The sequence below is a fragment of the Protopterus annectens genome, chromosome 3.part1 (genome assembly GCF_019279795.1).
Source record: "Protopterus annectens isolate FY-2018-M chromosome 3.part1, PAN1.0, whole genome shotgun sequence".
Taxonomy (NCBI): domain Eukaryota; kingdom Metazoa; phylum Chordata; order Ceratodontiformes; family Protopteridae; genus Protopterus; species Protopterus annectens.
Window position 1 is genome coordinate 1466840748 of NC_056732.1, and position 24381 is coordinate 1466865128.

General features: G+C 39.2%; 1 protein-coding gene across 1 annotated transcript in view; it reads right to left on the bottom strand.

Moving 5' to 3' along the window:
• The window catches only part of LOC122797794 (cubilin-like), a 2156354-nt gene that overhangs the window by 441791 nt on the left and 1690182 nt on the right, over positions 1–24381 (bottom strand). Inside the window, 1 exon segment of the mRNA XM_044066315.1 lies at positions 773–902. Within this exon segment, the coding sequence (XP_043922250.1) occupies positions 773–902 (130 nt within the window).

Genomic DNA, 24381 nt, shown 5'->3' on the forward strand with positions numbered 1-24381 from the left:
TTGCAGTGTGTTTTTCAGTTGATGTTTATACATCTAGTTTCTCAAGAAGAATTTTTAACAGTACTGTGTCTTTTATTTTCAACAGTGGGTTATATGATCATGTGATTTTTGGGAGGGGTATATTAAGATGGTGTCTTGTGCACTGCTTTGATTCTGAAGAAGTACTTGTTATGAAAGTGCTTAATCCTTGTTTATGTTATTAAAAGTTTTTTGACCATTTCTATACAAGTTTGTTTCCTGGTATTACGTGCTGATCAGCTGTTATTGCTTGTTTGGTTCATTTTTTTTTTTGGTTACTACTTCAGATAATGAGACACTGTTCCCAGGCTGAGTTTGAAAAACAATACGTCTGTATCAAGGTACTAGTGTGGTTAATACAAAAAATAGTATTTTTTCTTTTTTTTTAATTTATTTATCCATTGCTTATCAGATTAGTCCCACTAGGCCAGTAGCCTCTTTTCAGGGGACACCCTACGTGGTACTTATACTACAAGGAGAATATGGCCAGGCCATCAGGGAACTTTTATTACTTTTTTGACAAGTGCCATGGGATCTTTTACATCCACCTGAGGTACCACCAACTCATGCCAATGGGGTTCCGTTTAATGTCTCCTCTGATGGAAGAACAGTAGTACATAGAGTTGCCAGTGAGCCCTTTTTTTTCTTGCACAGGAATTTTTCTGAGATAATTTCTTAAAAGGCAACAACATTTTTGACTAAAGCAACATTCTATGAACATTTTTAGATCATAGTTAAAAGAAGGGTAGCATACTTGAGTGCCAGAATTTTGTTTTCTGGGACAATGAGTTGATATGTGCAGTTCATGTTATTGTGGTAATCTGTAAATGAGTGAGTCGGGCTGCTTATGGTTCCAGAAGTGCTGTTGAATGTTCTTCCACATTCTGAAAAACAAATAAAGAGATATTATTATTACCTTACCATTCAGATAAACAAAAACAAAAATAAAGAAAAAAAATGCACAAAAAATGTTTGAAAAACGAAACCTATCATAAAGAATACTTTTGTGCACTTCTGTAACATGACCGTCCAACAAGTTTCTTAAAACCCTTTGTGTCTACTGATCCTGCTCAAAAGAGATTGCTAGTAAAATGGCTTATTGTTTTGCTTAAAGAAAAATCAAATTACAAAAGCTATCTGCAATACACACTTTTTTCAAATCTGTATGTAGACATAAAAGCATCACAGTGGTGCAGTTATTAATGTTATCACCTCACAGTGTTCTGATTTGCTCGGTTCCCACATGTAGACCCCTCTGTATGGAGTCAGCATGCCCTTCCTATATACGTATAGGTTTTAACTTGGTGCTCTAGTTTCATTCCACACCCCAAAGACATATGGTAAATAAAATGGCAATTCTCCATAGTGCCTGTATATGTTCATAGGTTCATAGGTAGGTACTAGGCTATTAGCCCTAGGGCCTGTATAAGCCTAGCCAAGGGTACCCTGGCTTTCACCACCCAAGAAAAATTATTTTCCTGTGCCACTGTCGAGCAGAGCCACAGAAGTGATTCCCGGGGTGAATTTCCTATCTCCCCTCCAATCATCAAGATTTTTCTTGAAGAGTGCTACAGACCTCTGTGTGCAGTCTGAGATAGACTGCCCTCCCTTCCAGGATTAGTTTCACTGCCTTGTGCCCACTGAATACTAGGACAGACTCAGCATACTGTGTGACCCTAATATGGATAAAGTGCACACTGGAGAATGAATGAATGAATGCGAATACAACATTTTGGAAATGCTGCAGTAATTCTAGCACCACAGAAACATGAGTCACACAGGGCTCTGACTCATATATTTCAAAGAAATTTTAATGTGTTTTATATTTTACTGTGCAAATGAACTGTGACTCATTATACTAGAAAGGCTGCGTATGGTGTTTTAAAACAGAAAGTTTCTTAAGTAAGACATCTGCAGGATGATGAGATTAACATTGAATATATGCATCGCTCTCTCTCTCTCTCTATATATATATATATATACATATATATATATATATATATATATATATATATATATATATATATATGCATTGATACAGATATATAGATATGTACACACTACTCGTAGGTCTGTCAGCATACAATTACAGAAGAGTAAAGATATGAAGTGTAAACAAGATATAGCATGTAACCCTAGGTTTGATTATTTCAGTCTTCACTCATATACAGTGTGACTGTACAAGGTATGTAACCATATCAAAGGTTTTAGGTCATCCCAGAAAAGGGTACATCTGCCTAGAGGAATGTCTCTGAATACAATAAATGAGAGAGTGTGTGCGTGTGTGTGTGTGTGTGTGTGTGTGTGTGTGTGTGTGTGTGTGTGTGTGTGCGTGCGTGTGCGTGTGCGTGTGCGTGTGTGTGTGTGTGTGTGTGTGTGCGTGTTTATGTACAGGTCCTGAATGGGGTCCTTTCACTTGCTCTGTAGCACCAGTTATAATGTAAAGAACTGCATGTTTAAAAATAATGAACATCAATCTCCATTCCATGTTTGTCTGCCAGACAGGTTCTTTCTTCTCTACTTTCCAGTCTTCTGTGTACTAGGACTTGACAACTATTTGAAAGATCAGTCTGCCCATTTTTGCTTTATTAGGTGTTCTCTGCAGGTTTGCTTTATTAGGATGGTTCACAGTCGACAATTATTTCAAATCAAAATGCTACAGCCCCCATATTACATTCACCTTTGAGGTTACTGATGAAATTACATATATTAAACCCCAACACACATACTAAAAGGACAGTTTATCTCTTTCAGTTTAGCCGGTACCTGATAGAGGAATGACAACATTGCAGGTCCTATGCAGATGAGACATGGTATTATGAAGCTGCTGGAAAACTGTTTTTCGAGTGCATTTAAAGTCTATCCACCGTGTTCTTCCTTCAGTCTCTCTCTCTCTCTCTTTTTCTCAAACACACATGCACAGGTATGCGCGCGCACACACACACACACACACACACACACACACACACACACACACAGACACACGCACGCATGCGCACAAACGCACACACATGCACACACACACACACACACACACACACACACACACACACACACACACACACACACACACACACACACACACACACATGCATGCACACACGCACACATACCTCTCTAGGCTATGCAGTTGTACATATGTTTGTATCATTTCAATAGCTGTATGACCTCCACACTCAATTTAGTTATAATTGCAATGAATTTGTGCTGAAGCCCATTGCATTCCACAGCAGTAGTTAAACAAAATATGCATAGCAGCTCTGATTACATATATTACTTAAGTATTTACTGTGTGATTTTATGTTTTGCAGATACACAACAAACTGGCAAACTGGGTAGGAAAAATCATAAAGTCTGAATATGTAAACATTATACTTATTTGCTTAAGCATATTTTTTGAGCTTGTAGCCAGCTCGTGTGTGAAAAATATTCTTTATTATTCATTGGAATGACTGAATGGTTGAAAAGTGTATTCCTGCATGCAGAAAAAACAAGATTTTAGAAGTTTTGTATCAGGTTCAATTATATGTCTGATTATCCAAACAATTTGATTATCCGAACTACCCTAGGTCCCAATTAGTTTGGATAATCGACTCTCTACTTTACTTGAGTCATTGAGTCCTTGCACATAGCCTGCACTAATTCTAACAATGCTTCTGGGACCTTGAACTGTAGCAGGACTGCCAAAGCAGCTTTCTTTGGACCTTATAATATAGTTTCTCCAAGTCTAGGAATGCCCATTTGGAGTCTTTCCTCATGTCCAGCTTATTCTTAAGTATGTGCCTTACTACATGCATCAGGTTGGTTGTTCTACTTCCTGATCTGAATCTGAACTCCTCATCTTCCATCTTATTTTCTACTACTTTAAGTATTCATTTATCAGTCACCATGTCCAGAACGTTCATGCAGTGTGACAGGAGTTTAATACCTCTATATTGCCTTCAGTTGTAAATGTCCCTTTTCTACTTGTACACAGGCACTAGTATGTTTATTCTGCAGTCTTCTGGAATACACCTTTCTCTCCATATTGCTATGAGTACCCTCAGAAGCCATTTGTCCCCTAATTCACCCAACATCTTTATTATATCTGTTGTGACCTTATCTGAGCCTGCTGCTTTCCATGACTTAATTTTCCCTAGCTCTGTTCTTACTTCTTCTAAGGCGGACACTCCTTATTTGTTTTAGGATGTGTCTGTACTGCCCCAGATACGGCCTTCTTCTTTCATTGCAGGATGTGTCTGGGATTGTACATATTGTGGGATTTTCCTCATTCAGAAGCTGCTGGAAGTATTTCTTTCATCTGCCCTGTGGACTGGTGAGTGAGTTGTTGCTGGCATCCCTTATGAAGGGTATCTGATGACTACTATTTTTATCTTTCTGACTTTGCTTTGCAACCTGATACAATTTCTTTGTGCTATCTGCTGAATCACTTTCCATAAGCTGATAGAGTGCCTCTGATGCCTTGTTCTTCACTATTGCAATTGATCTCTTAGCCTCTTTGTTAGCTAACCAATATTCTTTATTAGCCTGATCCACCTTTTCTACCTCCCACTTTTTCCTGCACTGCTCCTTTCTTCTGATGACTTCCTGGACATCTACATTTCATCACCACCTTTCCTTATGTACCTTACACCTGGCTCAGACTTGTATCTGTTCTATAATCCTCACACATGCTGCTCTCAGCGCTGCCTTTTATCTTCATCTGCACCTATTTTCTCTAATTCCTGAGATTCTAGAGCCATGAGTATTTCTTTGAACTCTTGTGCTTTCTGTCCAGTCATTTTCCAGGTCTTCAGGATAGTCTCTGTTAACCTTAGAACCTTCACTGATCATTGCTTACAGATGATTGTGGCAATCAATGGTTTTTATGGCTGTCCGACTGTTTCACTGGAGATAACTTTGAAATCCTAGTGGAATCTTAACATCAATAGGCTGTATAACAGAAGGAAAAAATCATGGCAAAAATTAGGTGCAGCATCCAGCAAGATAAAAGCACTGTCATCAAACTAAACAACAGGAAAATAAAGTCTATCAAAGCCAAATTTGAGGTAAATGTGGCCTCCCAGGCCAAGGACAACCACAAGGCATTCTTTAGCTATGTCTTCAACCTCAAATGCAATGCACAATTGTGTGCAGAGCTAATTGTAAATGGAGCCACCAATACTCAGACAGAAGATATAGCAAACCAACTGGTAGACTAATTCAGCTTTAACTTTACTCCTGTCCTCCCCCCAGGCTCCTCTCAGGAAGTGTCATCATATATAACACCCTTTAATTTCACTAAGGAATACATCCTCAGTGCTCTCTCTAAGGCCAAGAACACTGCATCGATGAGCCCCATTATCACAGGCTGCTTTTTATTAATTTCTCCAAGTCTTTTGGGTTTCTAATACCACGACGGGGATGTACTCCATTCCTAAGTCAAAGTATGATTAAAATGTATAAAACTAGTTTTGTTTCAATCTTTGATGTTAGCCAGAAGTACTCTTCTCAGCACTCGCAATGCGCTCAGTAATGACTCCTGCAATTCATATGGAGTTACATGCATCAGTAACATATCTAAGTATGACTGTAATTACTATTTTATAAGACCCATTGCTCCTACTACTACGGTCTGGGTTTCTTTATTCCATGTTGCCCTCGTTTCTGCCTGCAAACTCTGGTATTTTATGACTTTGTGTCTCTCTGTAAGACACTGTAGTCACTAAGTGTAGTGATTTCAACAATCAATGCTATTTTGTCTTCTTTTCCTGGATTACTATATCTGGTTTTCTTGCATCTATTTTATGAACTGTTGGTAATGGATGATCCCATGTGATATAAACTTCATCATTTTCTATGATGCTTTGTGGCTCATGTTTCCAGTGTTTTTCAGCTACTTCAATATTATAATGTGTGCACAATCCCCAATACAACAGTCCTGTCACATTATTATGCCTTTCAGTATACAGTCCTTCAGCAATCAGTGTATCACAACTGGCAATGAGATGTGCATCTGTTTCCAGTTCTGTTTTACAAAACTTGCATTTGTCTGTTTCTCCCACATGTTCAATGGGCTTTGTAAACTCTGTATGTAGTCCAGTATCTTGGGCCACCAATATTAACCTTTCATCTTTTGGTTTAAATTCACCTCTTCTTAACCATTCCTGCATTTGATCCTTATCAACATGAGGTTGTTCCAAGAGTTTTTTATACTTGCAACTATAATTATGCATTTTCCAGATTTCTTGCTTTCTCATCTGAATCTTCACCTTATATTCTTTCTTTTATTTTTTTTGGCACATTCATTTGCTACCTGATTTTTATCTACTTCTGTTTGATTTCCATTCCCGCTTGACACAATATGCTTCTGCTAAACTGCAGGGAAGTCACCTTAGACTTGCTATCCTCATGTTTCAGTACTTTTACTACATTTAGGTTTTGTGAGGTCAGCAGATATGTATGCAGTCCCACTATTGCAGATAGCTGCATGTAATCAATTTTGAGGAGGCCCATACCTCCTTCAGAATGGGGAATATATAGTCTTGGTATTCATTGATTTTTATAAATCATTTGATGAGCATGAAGCATCCTTCTTGTTTTTCTGTCCAAACTATCCATCAACATTTGGGGCCAATCAATCACTCCAAAACTGTAAGTTAGGACAGGAAGAACAAATTGGTTTATAGCTTGGACTTTGTTCCTAGATGTCATTGCTGTTTTTAGTATTAAGTCTTCTAAAACATTCCTTACTAAGTTTTATTCACATTTGTTCATGTTTTATTGTTGATCCTTCATCAATTCCCAAAGATTTATATGATCCCTCTTGCTCAAGTTCTTTTATATCACATTGCTGTCCCAAACTGTTTTCTTGGTGCTGCAGTTTTCCAGCTTTAAAGGTTGCTTCTGCACATTTATCAAGACCAAATGACATTCTTATATCACCTGAAAAGTTTTAACTTCTTGCAGTTTTGCTTTCAATTCCTCATCTGATGTTTTAAATCATCTACAAAAAGAAGAGAAGTCTTTACACTTTGTTGTTTTCTGATCGCCAAATTATAGCCATAACCTAATCTATTAATCAGACAGCTTAATGGGTTAAGGGCAAGACAAAAGAGCAGTGGTGATAGAAAGCTACCCTGGAATATCCCCCTTTGAATCCTTATCCCTGGAATAATAATTTGTCCTTTATCACGGCTTAACTGCAAAATGGTTTGCCACTGTTTCATGGTCACTGTAATGTAATCAATCAGTGTAGGGTGTATATTATACATTTTTAAGCACTCTTTTATCCATGAACGTGGGGTACTGTTAAATGCTTTTTTGTAGTCTGTCTATACCATACTTAGCTTCTTCCCCTTTTACAGTTCTTCATTATGTTTTTATTTAACATAAATGATCTTTTGTTCCATATGACTCTCTTTTATTACCTTTTTGTTCTATTGCCATAATTGAACTTTCTTCTAAATGACTATAAACTCTCTTGACATCAATTCCAGTGTATAGTTTATACGTTGTCAGAAGGCAAGTTATTGGTCTATAGTTTTTAGGATAGCTTGCAGGTTCACTCTTAAGCAGTGTATTGTTTTTCCTGTTGTTAGCCAGGCTGGTGTCTGTTTGGGGTGCACGTATAAAAAGTTTTTACTTATGGCTAAATCTTCATGTAAAGATGTTAATACTTTTAACCAGAAGTTAGATACTGCATCTGGACCTAGGGATTTCCATTTAGGTGCTTTTTTTTAACTTTGTTTCAGACTCTCTAGCCATTACTTCATCCCATTACATATCCTATATATTTGAACTTCTTTGTATGTAGCATGAAAAATGATCACTCAGCCCTTTTGGAATCACTGTTAAACCATAGCATTCGAACAGGTTTCATGCCTCACAAATGGAGAAAGGCAACCATCATCCCTCAACACCAAGGTGAGTCATCTACAGACCCTGGAAACTATGGATCCACTCACTAGTCTCACTAGTCTCATATACAAAGCCATGTGGAGAATCATCATGGAAATAATTAATAATGACATAGGAAACTTCCAGACACTGGACCCAACCCAGTTTGGTTTTGTGAAGGACAGATCATGCCTACTCAACCTGGTGGACTCCTTTGAAAAGGTCACCAAAGCAACGGATGAGGGTAAAACAGTTTACACTGCCTACCATGACTAGGCCAAGGCATTTGACACAATACCCCACTCAGGCATGGTTAAGAAACTCAAAAGGATAGGTATAAACTTTTATGTCACCTGGTGGTTAGCCAACTGGCTCACAGACAGGACCCAGGAAGTTAGAATTGGGGAGTTTACCTCCATAAAGAGTCCATTCACTAGCAGAGTCCCTTAGGGATCAGTCCTGGAATGCACCTCTTTGGAATCTACTTATCTGAAGACAAGGTCAACATCAAGGGCCTCTGGCTGACCAGAAATGCAGATGATTGCAAATTAGGAGCAGTCAAAGAATCTCCTACTGACACTAATGTTCTCTAAGAAGGGATGACACAGGCAAATAACTGGTGTCAGACATGGACTAAAGATAAATGCTAAAAAATGCAAAATAGTATCCCTTGGGAAGTCAGCCACACTGGTAACTACCATATTTACAACACAGCCCTGAATCAACCCAGTTGTCAGGGACTTAGGGACACATGTGGGCAGTAATCAAGCCTTTTACAATAATTTATCTGTGGTAGTGAGGAAATCATTCTATACTGTGCAACCTATAACAAATAGTATAGTTTGGCATCTAGGAACAAGGATGTCATTGTTCCATTGGATTTGGCATTCATCAGAACTATAAGTATAATCCCCCCTTTGGTATATACCTAACTAGGTACATCCAAGAATTAGAAAGTCCACAGAGGTTCCTCACTAAAAGAATACAGAGCATAAATAACATGTCCTTTGCAGACCACCTCAAAGCCCCATCCCTGTATTCTGTTTCATACAGGTTACGGAGGTGAGATCTATGCCTGACATATAAAGCATTGCCATAACCCGCTCTGATGGACCTGCTCCATATCTGCAAAACTAGCAGCACCAGAATTACTCATTCTGTATACTTGCACCTTGCCTGTGATATAAATAGTACCTGCTGGGCAGACAGGTATGTATCCCAGAGACTACCTCTTCTCTGGAATAGGCTCCCCTTCCACATGAAGCAGAGTTCCTCCCTAACCCAATTCAAGCACACTTTGGAAAACTGGATGGGGAATAGGAAAAAGGCAGCATGTAAATGGTTCATTTACCAGGCCCCTGCTTGTAAATGTTTCATCTTCTAAGCCCCTGATTACTCTTATCAAGGGCAGCAGAGCTTGTCAGAGATTTGGGATGTACGGCTAGACTTAAAAAGGCCCCAGTGGTCATTAGCTTAGTACACACCTATGAACCTACAAACTTAAGATTCTACTCCATTGTGCTTTTCTTACTAGGAGGACATCTACCCGAGTTGCATTTTGGCCACTCTTGTACATAATCTGGTCACTGTCTCACTTGCTGAACCATGCGTTGGCTACCATCAAGCCATTTGATAGACAAAAATCTAGAATGGTCTCTCCTTCATTATTGCTGTTGTTCCACCCATGTGGACCCAGGTAATCCTCATATCCTGTTCTGTCTGCCCTGATATGTGCAGCCAGTTCACCCATTATCAACATCAACTCATGTTGTCATGCTTTATCTAGTAGGTCCTGCACGTGTTGCCTGAATGCACTTTTTTCTTACCATCACAACCCTGCTATGGGGCATAGGCTGAAATTATGAATACTTCCCTGTCCTTACATTGAAATCTGTCACTAATTCTGATAACATTCCTCACTGTCTTTTGAATTTTCTCCTTCACCACAGTGCCAACACCATTTCTAGTTTGTCTTCTTCCCGAGTATTAGACATTGGATCCAAAGCCAAGTGGCTTTGCTGCAATGTCTTTCCATCTTGTATCCTGGATACAGAAGATGTCCAGCCTCCTTCTTACTATCATGTCATCCACTTCCAATCTCCATCCTGTCAGTGAATCTATGCTGAATGGAGCAATCCTTAGTTCAACAGTACTATTCTAGGTAACCCTACATGGACAATTGGACAGTTGTCCAGTAGCCTAACCCAGGACAGGTGTGTTTTATGACAGGCACACATAGGCCAATAGGGGCACACAGACTCCTTCCACCATTTGCATGGGTCCCTGGTGCAGATTGGAGCAGGCCAGTCCTGCAACCCACTATCCACAGCAAGTAACCACTTTTGATGTATTAGTCAAGACAAAAACAACACCTGAGAGACAATTTTTACACCACTGAGTTGCTAGCCTTAACATGGCACACAGTCTGCAATCTGTTTTCTCCAATCTAGAGAATACTGTGCACCATAGATAATGCCCAAAATAGGTGGTCTGTACTAAATGAGCCAAGATGACAAAGAAATTATTTAAGCTACTGCAAAACAATGTGAAAGACATTCAAAAAGACTGCTTTTCATGAAGAATCTACATAATTCCTGGATGCCTCATAATGAAAGTGGATGGTGATATTTTCATATAGGCTTTTCTATTAATTTATCATGTATACTTTTCTGTAAAACCTACTAGGCCTCCCAAATGCCTTACAACCGAGAGAATATATCACTCCAGCTTTACCACATCTATAGCTTTCTATTCCTCTTTGTTTAATATTTTTCCTCTCAACCTGTGTTTCTTCCATAAACCTTTTTCATTCACTTCTTAAGGCACTTCTGCTTTGGGTCTGCTGTCACCATCTTTCTAAACAATTTTACTTATATTATTATATCTCAGCACGAGGTTTTGTCCAATTCACTGATCTCCCTACTTGTGATTCTTTAACGGAAGCGTGTCATGTCATCTAAAGTAATTTTGGGTAATGAAAAAACAGCAAGTTAGCCAAGATTACTTTCCCTGACAGTGGAATTTGTTGTTTTCTCCACTGTTGTGCAGTCTTGGAGTTGGTATATATAAGTCAAAGGGGAGGGGGTGTCTCCTAAAATGGGGGGTACAGCAAGGCCTGTCCCCCTGCAAAAAACACAATTGTCGAATTGTTTGTTGAAGGCAGTTTCGACAAACAATTTTCATTGCTTTTCTGTTTGCCAAAATTACCTTTGATGATTCAAGATCATCTCTATGACTAGTAGTCTGGATTATTTCTTTATTTCAGTTTTTACATAAACCTTTGATATGTTAAAAAGCACTTTTGCTTTTAATTTTGTCACTCTACAACTACTTAAAATGACGTATCTACTCACTGATTCTGGTACAGACTTGTTTTGTCTCCGAGCGATTGGTTCGGTGCCTTTTCCCAGTAATTCTCAGCCTGTGGATCTTCTAGCTGCAAAGATGGATGATTTACAGGCTGAGAATCAGTGGGGAAAAACACCAAACAGATTACCCAGAGACAGAACAGGTATCTACAAGAATCAGTTAGTGGATATGTCATTTCAATTTTGTCACTTAGTGGCCACCGACACTAACGATTTATCACTTGCAGGATCACAAGACTGGAAGTGAGCAGATACCCTGCATTACTCTACAACTACTTGGAAATAGTGCTGTTGCCTATCTTGCATACAGTAGTATCTTTTATCTCACACTACTGTTTCTTTTATTTTACTTGCACAAATCCTCTCTGCATTTATTTGTTTACCTTTGTTGACCAGGACTGCCCAAATGTGTGTAGTCTATTTTCATTTGAATTCTGCAGAGTCTCCAAAAGATATACAGTCAGTTAAACAGGATAATTAATTTATAGTGACTTATTCTCAGAGTTTTCAAAAATAATGCATAAGTAATATATTGTTCACTGACACTGAGCTATATCTGGACAAAGCTACAAGTGGGTGAACACAACTGGTTATAGCTTTGTCTGAAAGAAAACCACAAACATGTTTTATCCATACCTTTCAACTTCTTAGTGCAAGAAATTTGGGCAAAGCCAGGCAAAATGGGGGGACAAAGGCCCAAAATACAGACAGATTTTAAATATTGCTGTTATAAACTTAGAAAGTTGCTAGAGTAACAGGTTTAGTGTTAACATACATTTTTGAAGGATTTGAAGTCTGCAACTCAAATGTATGTCATTATTTGGTGACTTCAGTCCTCGGATCATCCCAGTGATTTACCAGAAAATCACAAATTTTATGAAGAATAGAGTAAAATATGAGGCAAAAATCTGGACACTCTGTGCAAATCTGGATAGTTGAGAGGTGTGTTTCTCATCAAATCTCATTACCTATATATATGTATGTATTAACTTCACAATCAGACTGTCTTGAAGAAAAGAGACAACTCAAAAGACAAGGCATCACTGCTGGCAATTTTTCTATAAAGATAAGTAATCGATGAGTTGCAGTTCATCCAGATGTGATTGATAGCTTACATCCTCACCTACTTATCACTTTCTAATCAGCACAAATGATAGCAGGGTACAATTAAAGACCTCCATCCATCCATTTATTCATCTAGTCGTTTTCTTATAACCTGCTGTATCCTGTACACAGTCTTGGTCACCAAACCCATTCTAGAAAGGAATACAGAGGCAATAAGTGATATTAATCAGAGCACAGCATTAACATAAGAATGTGCACTCAGGAATGCAGTAACTGTTGAAAATGGAAAAACAATTTAGAATCTAAAAAAAATGTTATAAATATCAAGATGAAACAATAACAGTTTAACAATTTAGAAATTTTGGAAAAAGCACACCTCTACAACATTTTGTCAAATTACTTTAATGTTTTTGCACAATATTTGCAAGTGGGACATAGAGACAAGCAATAATTTAGCACAGGAGATGCACTGCATTGGTAGCATCTCAACGAATTGCATAATCACCTCTGTGCAGGAAGGCTGTGCCTTCTGTTTCCATTCCAGGTAATTACAATACTGTCACTGCAGTATAGCATTAGGGGGTGTTGCACTCCTGAGTATGGCGTCTGTTGAATGAAGTGTTACATTAAGGTCTCATCTGCTTGAGTCGGTGGTAACTCAGGTGGACATAAAAGGTCTCACTGAACCTACTGAAAAGACCATGTGAAGTTTCTCTATGTCCTGTGCTAAATTTCCCCTAGTAGTATAAATACTCCCTCAGGTGTCCCCTTAAAAGAAGTCACTAGCCTAGTGGGACTAACCTGGTCAACAAAGGATAAATAAATAAATAAATAAATAAATAAATAAAAATGAAGAAGCTAGGCGGTTTTAGAGCGATGGGATGCAATATACAAAACAAGTGTTTTATTTTCTTTATTTTTTGGTGGTTGTATAGAAAAGGGAAGTGAGGAATGCATTATCTAGGACATGAAATGGAAACACGGAGAGAACAGGGACCTCAGAGTAATCACTGGCAAGAGAAAAACATAGCAGATCTAGAAATCTGAAGACGGCTAGACAGAAAGTGTGAGTAGCAGACGGTAGTTCTCTAAAGAGTTAGGCGCATGAGAAAGCTTATTCAGTGCCACAAAGACACACCTGGAATGGCAGCACTGAAAATACTCAATTCACCCATAAATACGTATCTCTAGATAGGTATTGCAAAGGAATAGTGCATGATTCTGTTTTCTTTTTCATTTTTCAAATTTGAGTTGACAGACAAAACTTAAGGGAAATGTGTTTGCTTTTGTTAACACTCAAAAAACACATTTTCAGATCAACCTATCAGTGACCTGAGAGTTTTGTATTTGGTATTACTGACCTAGGTTCTTCAGCACTGCTTGAGCTGGTAACAGGTTAGGTGCATGGAGAGTGGCCTTAAGCTTTGGAATCTTGCTGGCTGTTATATCCTTAGCAGGATATAACCGATGTAGCTAAGGCTACTGCAGTGGTGATCAATAGATAAGCATATGGAGATATGATGAGTTAGGTAACTGTCATGCCATCTGTTGTTTTACTGATGTAATAGTATAAGGTTAGGTCTTTAGGATGGGTGCTAGCTTTTTAAAATGGACATATTTAGGTGAAGGAGTTAAAAGAGTACTGGGCCTTTCATATCACTAAAGAATTAGCAGAAATTATCCTTCAGCAGTCTGCATGACACTGAGTTGAAGGACAGGGCTTTTAGTCTGTCAAAGTCACTAAGGGTACTGAGATCTGAGATGTTTGATGAGGAAATGTTGAGACCTCTCAAGCTGGTTTAGGTGATTAGCAAGATACATGCTAAAGGGGGTATCATAGTCACTGACATGCCTAATAAGGAATGAATAAAATGGGACTAAGCTTCTTTCAACGTTGAGAAGATACCACAAAGGACAAGTTGTACAAAGTACAAGGATTTTCTATCCGTTACACAGACATGGAGGTCAAAGGAGAGCCTGTTATCAACATATGTACCCAAGTTCTGATGACTGTGTCAAATTTAAGTGGAATAGCATATATATGATAACAAGTAATTATGTTAATTTACAAATGGAAACTATGCTACATTTCTTTGTGTTAAGTCTATGGCTGCTACACTAGGCTTTTGATAGTCCAGCCCTTGATGAAGAATTTGAGTAACAGAACAGGAACTGATAACCACTCCACAGTATGTTATCATCAGCAAACTTGGTTAGCCAAGGTCTCTTGATATTTCTTTTACGTCACACAAAGACATACCAAAGTGGAGGATGGCCAGGACAGAACCCTATGGAATACCACAGGTGACATTTGTTTGTCTACAGCATATACCGCTGACTTTAATGGTATGAGTTCAGTCAAATAACCAGTTACCATTCCAGTGAACTATATATTATAAATGCAAAGTTGGGACAGATTGTCAATAATCCCAGCATAGAAGATAGTGTCAAAGGCATTAGCAAGGTCTGGTTAAGCAGTGTGGAGTGTATGCTCCTTATCTATGGTCGCAATAACCCTTTCAAAGAAAGCAGCCAAGTAAAGTACGCAAGATCTGATTCTTACAAAGCTGAACTGGTGTTTATCTAGGGATATAAGGTTACCTATGTCATTATTTATTAGTTCAGTTATGATTGTTTTCATGTGCATTGATCTATGTCTTATGAACTTTTACATTCCATAGACTTGCAAATAATACTAGACAGAGTAATAAACCTGTAATTTCCAGGGTCAGTAGAGGGACTTTCCTTATGCAAGGGCACCACAAATCCCTTTTCCCACACTTTGGAGACATAACAAGTGGGATGGTCCAAGTTGAACAGTTGATGGAGGGGTTTTGTTAGGTGACCTTCACACTTCTTAGAAGACCTTGAGGGATATTGTCAATAACACACAGAAATAGTGTTTTTTTTATTTTTGGGAAGTGCCAAAAGGGGGACCATGGCCCAGAATTCAAAAGACTCACATGCTAGTGCAAGATTTATGTTTTGATCATAGTGTTGCAGCACTTTGTCACACATCAATAGTTTTTTACACCTCTCATTAACATTTTTCCAGATACTCCTACTGTCAAAATATTCTTTGAGTGATCTAAGTAAAGATGCAAAACTGTACTTTGAGTAAGCTCAAATTTTTGGCACTCCTTTATTACACTGAGAAATGCTTGAAATTATTTTACAAAAATTGAGGGAGAAGGGGAAACCTCATGGATATTGCTAACCTTGCTTGCAAAAGGATGACTGCTATTTTTATCTCGTATGTAACTCAGGTAATTTGTGAGTTGCCAAACTCATATTTAGACATTTCTATCCTTAACCAACATTTTCCAGTCCCTCCAAATGCTTTTGCAAGTTGCTCAGATGTTCATGTTGTTTTTCACTTCCATTAATAAATCATCAACTTTCAACACCATTTTTAATTTTCTAACAGTTTTTTCATGAAGTCTTTGAAAACTGGAAGGTGCACAGTTTATACCAGATGCTGATCTATGGCAGACAATCAGGCCTTGGTGAGCACTTATCATTAAATATCTCTTTGATTCTTCATTTAACATGTGCTGATAACACAGATGTTAATCTTCAGAATGCAGTTCTACCACTCAACATAGTCACCAAATCCTTTACTGTTATATGTAGCTTGTTTATTGTTAACTTGTAATCACTATACAAGTAAATTGGCTCCCTATCAGAAGATTGAAACGCCATTTATGCAAATAGGGTGGCCTAATGGTTAAGGTGTTTGCCTTACAAACACAAGGTGCAGGGTTTGAGTCTCACAAGGGATAATTGGCTAGGCTTAAAATAGCTTGCAACAATTGGCATGTATTGCGCGAACTACGTAAACATCGAACATCCAAAACAGTGAAATCTGAAATGTCGAAGTATTTTGGTTGGCCCGTCTGCGGTATAACTCCGTAAGGTAAGTGTGCGATAGGTATGGACCTTAGGGTAGGGTGCGGGTTAAGGTAAGTGTATAGATAGGTGATGTATTTATGTGTATTATTTATTTTGTTAGGGTATATCTCCGTAGGGGAAGTGTGCGGTAGTTACGGACCTTAGGGTTAGGGAGGGGTTAAGGATAGTGCATAGATAGTTATGTATGTGGGGTTTAGAGTAGTGTTAGAAGCAGGGTTTTGTTAAATGTATTTATGTGTATTATTTATTTTGTTAGGGTATATCTCCATAGGGGAAGTGGGCAGCAGTTACGGACCTTAGGGTTAGGGAGGGGTTAAGGATAGTGTATAGATAGTTGTGTATGTGGGGTTTTTTTGTAGGGTTAGAAGGTGGGTTTTGGTGGTTTACTTTAGGGTTAGGAGTAGGGTTTGGTTTGTGTATGTATGTGGTTTATTTATTTTGTTTGGGTAGCTAGTATGTAGCGGGTGGTGGGGTTGACCGTCTGTGACCGTTCGATGTTTTAAATTGCACGGTTTAGTGCGTTTGGTCTATTCACGGTTCAATTAATACGTGTCGCTCTTTTGGTATTCGCTGAAATGGATTTTCGCGGAACTGATATAGACCCAAGTAAATCAAACCTTTCAATCATTATTCCTGAAATGATAGGTGCCGCCCATTTGGTCAGCCACACTATACTGAATATGTTAGTGTTTTCTGATCTTTTAGACTCTTTTATTGGCTCTGTCTTTCAATACAAATGGCAGGGGATGACTCTTACAGAACTCTGAAAAAACATTTGGATTAACCAACATGGTAATTTAACATTGTGCAGTGTCTCTATCTCTTCTTGGAATGCTTCAGCATACATTTCAAACATTTTCCTGTAGTGATTTTAGCTCACTCAGCACACTTTGTCCCACTGATGTAATATTTTTTCCAATTTAAAATTTGTCTATGTATCTGTTTTCTCCCACATTGTGCTGGACGTTCTCCCCCTTCCATGACAAATGTCAGCGGTTCATTTTGTTTTACAGAATACACTCTAGACATGGTCTGTCCCATTACTGATAAATTCTTTCCAGTAAATATTTTAAACTTAACTGGGGTAATTCATAATGATTTCTTTGGAAAGAGATCAAAACAGTTTATCAGAAATAATAAATAGTTCATCATATTTTCAGTCTCTGTAATGGATCAGTCTTCCAACATGGTTAACAAATGAATCATATGATCATAGGATCTTAGGAGGTTACTAGGCTAATTACCATAGGGCCCTTACAGGCCTATCCAAGTTTTACCCTTATTTCCATGATCAGCACCTATCAGCCCTGTCCAAGAGGGACACAGGTGGAACCCCTGGGATAAATTTACAGTTACCCATTCAATCATTCAGATTGTATTTGAAGAGGGCCAATGAGGTGCTCTGCTTAACATGAAGTGGAAGTCTGTTCCAAAGGTGTGTTAACCTCTGGAAACAAATCTGTCCCTCCAGCAGGTTCTATTAATGTCACATACCAGGCTAATGTCATTAGAGCGAGAAACCTGTGTACCATTTGACTTATGGATATGCAGCATTTCCAATAAATCAGGGTCAAAGATTGTCTTATACACAAGGCAGAGATTGCCTCTGAGTAGTCTGTATGAAACAGAATAAAGTGATTTCAGACAATCCTCATAGAATGGATGCTGAAGACCTTGAATTTTCCTTGTGAGGGACCTTTGTGGTCTCTCTAATTACTGCAGGTGCTTAGAAAGTTAGATACCAAAAGGGGCATTGTATTCAATTATTGGCCTGATGAGGGAAGAGTATAAGGAGGTTATAACTTTTTTCTGGAGGCAATGCCCTTCCTTATGAGCAATATAGAATACCCTTCTTACTACTGTGGAGACATGGTGCTCAAAGGTAAGGTTGCTGTCAACCTGTGTGCCCCAGTCTCTCACCACTGAATGCGTACTTTGGGTGTTATTATTGATGTGGTAGTTAGCAGGAACATCACTCTTACTGGAAGGGATGATCATACATTTTGTTTGCATTGAGTTTAAGGCCATGACTTTGCACCAATCATTTGCTTGCGTAAGACTCTCTTGTAGGATGTTGACATTGTGTGGATATACTATGATCACTCCCAGTTTGCAGTCATCAGCAAATTTTGTCAGCCACAGACCTTTAGTTAGCTTGCAGTTCTGAGAAATAGATTCCAAACAGTAGATGCCTCAGGACTGATCCTTGTGGAACACCACTGGTTACAGGTCTGCTGTTTGAGGTGGATTCCCCTATTTTGACTATATGGGTTCTATCAGTGAGCCAGTTAGCAAGCCTTCTGATGATATACAGCTGATACCTAGCTGGGTGAGTTTGTCAATTATGCCTGAGTGAGTGGTAGTTTCAAAGGCCTTGGCTAAGTCTAGGTAGGCTGTATGCACAGATTTCCCCTCAGCAAGGGCCTTGGTGACTGTCTCAAAGAAGTCCACCTGGTTTAACAAGCATGATCTCCCTTTGACAAATCCAAATTGAGTAGGGGCAAGTGTTTGTAGGTTACCAATATCTTTGTTGATAAGGTTCATGACAATTCTCTCCATGGTCTTGCAGATAAGGTTACTCAGGCTAATAGGGCTATAGTTCCCGAGGTTAGAGGATGCACCACCCTTGTGCAAGGGTATAATGGTGGTCTTTTTCCATTCAGCTGAGGCAAAGCCAGTGCTTAGACTATGATTGAAAAGAGTACCTAATGGTGTTGCTAATTCTTGTTTGAGCTCATGTAGGATGCAGCCTGGGATGTTATCAGGTCCCATGGATGCTGTGTTTTTGACCTCATTGAGAGCGTTCACAACCTGCTCTTTACAGGTACAAGGTAGAGGAGAGGTGGTAGGGATGTCTTGGGGTAAGTGTGGTGGGGACAGAGGAGTGAAGTTTTCACAGAACCTGTCAGCTAACAGGTTAGCAATGCCCACAGGCTCTGTTTATATGGTATCATTAACCACCAGTTCGGCACAAATCTGGGCCTTTCCTTTTAGGTTACGTTTGTAATTAAAAAATGCCTTATGTTTGTCCTTAGTTGAGGAAGCTAATTTGGATTCATAGTTGACTTTGGAGAACTTCACAAGAAGTCTTATTTGCTTGTTTATTGTAAAGCCTGTTAATGGCAGTTTCACCAGACAGGTTTGCTCTTCTTTGAGGAGCTTGTTTTGGTCCTATCAGGTATGGCTGAGTCAATGCAGTTGTTCAGGTGTTTGTATAAAGCATTTGTGTAGAACTCGGCATAGTTGCCAGCTCCATCTGAGGGGGGAGGTGCAGAGAAGCTATTTATAACATCCCATAAGAGGTTATAATCTGCTTAGTTTAACTGGTGCTAGGGATGGGTCAAGTGTGATAGTAACTTCAAATGAGACTGATTTATGGTCAGATCTTACCAGGGAAGGCCTCACAATGGGGGTGCTACAGTGGTTCCCCATATTGGTAAACATCAGATCCAGGATGTTGGCACCCCTTGTGGGGTGTCAACAAGCTGGTCCAGGGCATTAGAGTTAATGAAGTCGAAGAACCTTTGGGCAAGTGAGTTTGCACATGAGTAATTTCCCCAGTCAATGGATGGGTAGTTAAAGTGCCCAAAACCATGGTGTTTGGCTGTATTTTGATAGACTCAAGTAGATCCAAAAAGGCAGGATGGATGTCTTGATTTATGGAGAGGGTCCTGTAGCTGGCAATGACTTCAATAGGTGTCCTATCAACAGTTAATTGCACCTGAAGTATCTCTGGGAAATCATGCTGTTTAATCAATCTGGAGGTGTATTTATCTTTATTGAATATTGATACACCACTTCCTTTAGTTTTCATGCCATCAGTTTGTGGTCAGAATGTGTGGAAGGAGGTGTAGCCCAATATGGTTGGAGTGCTCTCCACAGCCTTGAACCAGGGGTCTGTGAATGCACAGATGTCTATGTCTTCCAGGGTAAGTACTACATCCAGTGAATGGAGTTTCTTGTTAAGACTCCTAGTGATAAGCAGCAAAACCTTGAAGTTGTTCTTAGATTGAGTTCTTACATCGGGAATTTTGTCCTTGAGACACTGCCTAAAAAGGCACTATGGGGGTGGCAATAGCCTTGTCCAGTAGCTGAAATCCGAGGGGAAACAGATGAAGACCATCTCTGGCAAAGCAATGAGGCCTGTCAATCATGTAATCCCAGGCTGACAGATACTGTATCCCCTTGGAATGACACTAGAAACTAAGCCGATTATTGAATTCAATCATTTTCTGTTTGCACTAAGGCATCATCCTAGGTGAAGGTAAAATGCTGCTTAAGGCTAGGGACATATCAGCCTGAGACACATAGTCCGAGAGCTCCATAATGACTCTCCTCATATAGTCCAGAGAGGTACTTCTCAAGTCAATCACAATGACATGGGCTATGGCAGAATCATAACAGAACATGTTGTTGAGAGACCTGAGTGCATGTGTGATATGGTGGATCCTGGCACCTGATAGACAGCTTACCGTGACCTTCTCCTTATCCGGTCTGGTGAAAGGGAAATCTGTGTGTCTCACGATGGAATCACCTATGACTAAAATGTTTGGTTTGTGTTTTGCTTTAAGGGTTTGACAGGTGACACACTGGTATGTGAGCTATTATGTGTATTGTGTTCTGCAGAGTAAGTATTATGTGTATCGTGCTTGTGTTTGTGTTTGGGAGGCCTCTGGTGTTTAGGTATGTTTCTGGTGAGGACCTCCGCATATGTAGGTATGTGGGATGTGGGTTTGGGTGGAGTAGGAGGTGAGGTGTGCATGCTGATGACCCGCTCACTGTCATATGTACTGACAGGTGTGTGAGAAGGCAAAGATTCAAGGTTCTTATTATAGTTGCATCTCTCACATGTTGGGTTTGTATGGTCTAGGAGTAGAGGGTTGTTGGTGAACATGAGGCAGTTACTACACTGTCTCAGGATGCCCATGTTGACCAAGCTGCCTGGAGAAACCATGGGAAATTGTACATCCATAGTGTTAGGTAAAATTATATGGTCAGGAAGGAAGGTCACACCTATGAATTGCCAGTGGGTGAGAGGTGTGTTGGTACCTATGAGGCTAGGCTTAGTGTTCTACCTGGCAGTAGAGCTGAGCCACGAAAAAGCTCTGGAGGATGACAAGCAAAGTGCTAAGGGAAAGTTTAACAAGCAAATCTTTTACTACTATAACTAGCAACAGTAAGTACCACTAAGATGCAGTGCACTATGGTGCAATACACACAAGAAAGCACAGACATGGGGCTTATATAAAACAAGAAATAACTGTTTTAACTCAAACTAGCAAATAAGGATGCTCTCTCTGAGTTCTAGTCCAATTACCATAGATTAGACAGGACCCAAACAGCACTCTCCTCCCACAAGGGTTTAGAAAGGCCTTCTTCAACAAAGATGGCTTGAATTTGATGCTCAGAGGTTACAAAACAGACCCAGAAACAAGAAGCCTGGAACTGGGCTATGCTACAGCTGAACTAGTACATTATACAGTAAAATATGGCCAAAGGCATTTTCAACAATTCAAACAGACAGTAGAATGCAGATACAAACTAAGAGTGCAATATAAGAGCAGAAACGGCACTTATAGTTAGATGGAAGCAACAGATGCCTCACTATCTCAGGGAAGAGCTGTTTTTAGTGCTCAAGTGATATGGAAGACAGCCTAGAGTCTATAAGACTGAATCTAGCCTATGCTAAAAAGTGCAGTGGTATTTGAAATTTAAAGTGCTTAAAGTAACAGTCACAAAAGCAAAAAAAAAAAAAAGTATAAAACAACAATTCAGTAAAACAACGTTCTCAATGTAACAAGCTGTGACACCCGTGCCCTGGCCCAGCAATCAAGGATCCTCAATCCTCACCCCTAACACCAGAGAGGGCATCTCATATATGAGGAAAGGAAAACAAATACACACAATAAAGTGCAATTTCCCTTAAGAGCACACAGAGATCACAGTCAGTCCGGGGCTGATTGCTCCCTTGCTCTCCAGGTCCCCAATAAGACTCCCCACTGGCATAGCTATAGGGTCCAGATCTCAGCCTAGCTGGGCAAGCTAAAGCCTCCAGTACCCTCTCTGCCCAACCAGTGCTTCATGCCCCTGCCCAAGTAGCTGACACACACACACTTTGAGATAAGAATTTATACAACTTCACAGACACACATGGGAAAGGCTGGCACAGATTCTCCAGCTGTGCCCCTATTACCCAGACTATATGGTAGTACTACTTGCCATACCCAGCTAATATTTATCAGCTTCTCAAATGCCCTTAAAAGGGTGTCCAATTATTATTGTGCAATATTATTATCCAATTGGTAGATGTGACTAAACTGTCTCAAAGCTTATTAGTGTGACTTGGTACAGGATCCTTATATACATGCAATGTACTCTTAGAGCTTAACTTATCTCTACACAAACCAGCCACAGTTAAAAGGTTTTAAAATATTTAATAATAAATAATTAAAACCACAAGACAAAACTTTCTACTACACAGTCAGTGCTGGTCAAGAGTTCAGAGATCACACAGAAATACTTAAAATAAATCAGTAGCACAGTTCTGACATCACAGAAGAACACTTAGTCTAATCTCTTCTAATTCCTAGCTACTTCTAGGAGAAAACACAGCTCTAACATACTACTTACATAAAGAGAGCATAAGGCAGTGCTGAGTTGGATGTTCAAGACAAAAATGCTTAATGCCTTCTGTTTCTCTCTGTTTAAATTGTTATTGCAGTTCTGATAAACCTTACATCATCTTTTTACACTTTCCTGGTGTTCCCAGGCTACACATTAATTGCATTTACATTCTTAACATCTCCCTTTTGTTATCTTGCAGCTGGTCAGGAACAGAGCAATAAAATACATTTGCATGTTTAGCAATTTAACTCTTGGTTAAAACAACAGAAAGAATTTCTTCATCTAGACTTTTCAACACCACTGCTACTTCAAAGGGTCACCAGATGCTTTACTTTGGTCAGTAGAGTGCATTGTTGTCACATTTATTTCCAGTTTCACATGTAACAGTATTTCTTTACATTTAATTCAACAAGCCTGTAGTTTACATTCATATTTACAAATAACAGAATTATCTGCAAAATTCTATCTGGCTATGCTGGCAGCCTTCACCCTTCTCTACCAGTCTTCACACAAGCAGTAAAAAAGAAGAAGTATAAATGCAACTGAGCACTTTGAAGAACGGCAGCAAAAGCAAAATAAAGTATTAAAGTAGGAAAAGACATAGTATAAATACAGTAAAATACAGTAAAAGCAGCTGAATAGAGTGTATTTTTTGGCAAGTAGAAAGGGAGGAAATCGAAGATAATTCAAGGTTAAGAAGCCAAGGGGGCGGGGGTGGATCTTCACAAATAGTATCACTACACTCAGTAGAATGAGCTGATGTGATGGGACTGGGAGGAGTGTCCAATAACAAATTTATAATAAAAGGCAGGCAAAGCAAAAGCCTCCAAGCTATAAGAACACAACAACAATAGGGCAGGAGGGAGGGAGAATCAAATGGAGCCAGCCAGAGTAAATGCACAAATGTAAGCCAGAGACCAATTTAACACACAAACTTTGCAACACCAAGCATAGAATTATTAAATATCGCACAGTTTAACACACAAACTTTGCAACATTGAACACACACAAGGAGACCAGATGTACTTTTCAGATGTACATTATTAACCAAATGCTTCTGTTATGTATATATATATGAATGTTTGAATGAATGAGAGCATACATATTTGTCCTTCAGATCCATAGGAAATTGTGAGTGGATATTATAACAATAACCAAAGACTGAGTGTGGGTAATGCTGGATTTACCCACAGTTGGTGTGGTTTGGTTGTGAGGGCAAAGCATTACCCGCACCCCGCCATGGGTAATTGCTGTTATACAATGACATATTTAAGAAAAAAGTTGCTTACTTACTTTTCTTAATGTCTTTGTATAATTGTGCTGTGGTGCTCTTCTGCTTTTTTCCCTGTATCATGGGGCTTTCTTGATGCACTGCTCATATGTATGGGACTTACATTCCCATACTTACACAGTACATCAGTGCTTTGGAAAGGAAGCAATGGAGAAAGCAAGATCTCTGCTGCTTTTTTTTAATAAAAAATTGAAATCTGAATTCTGTAACTGTTCAGATGTATGG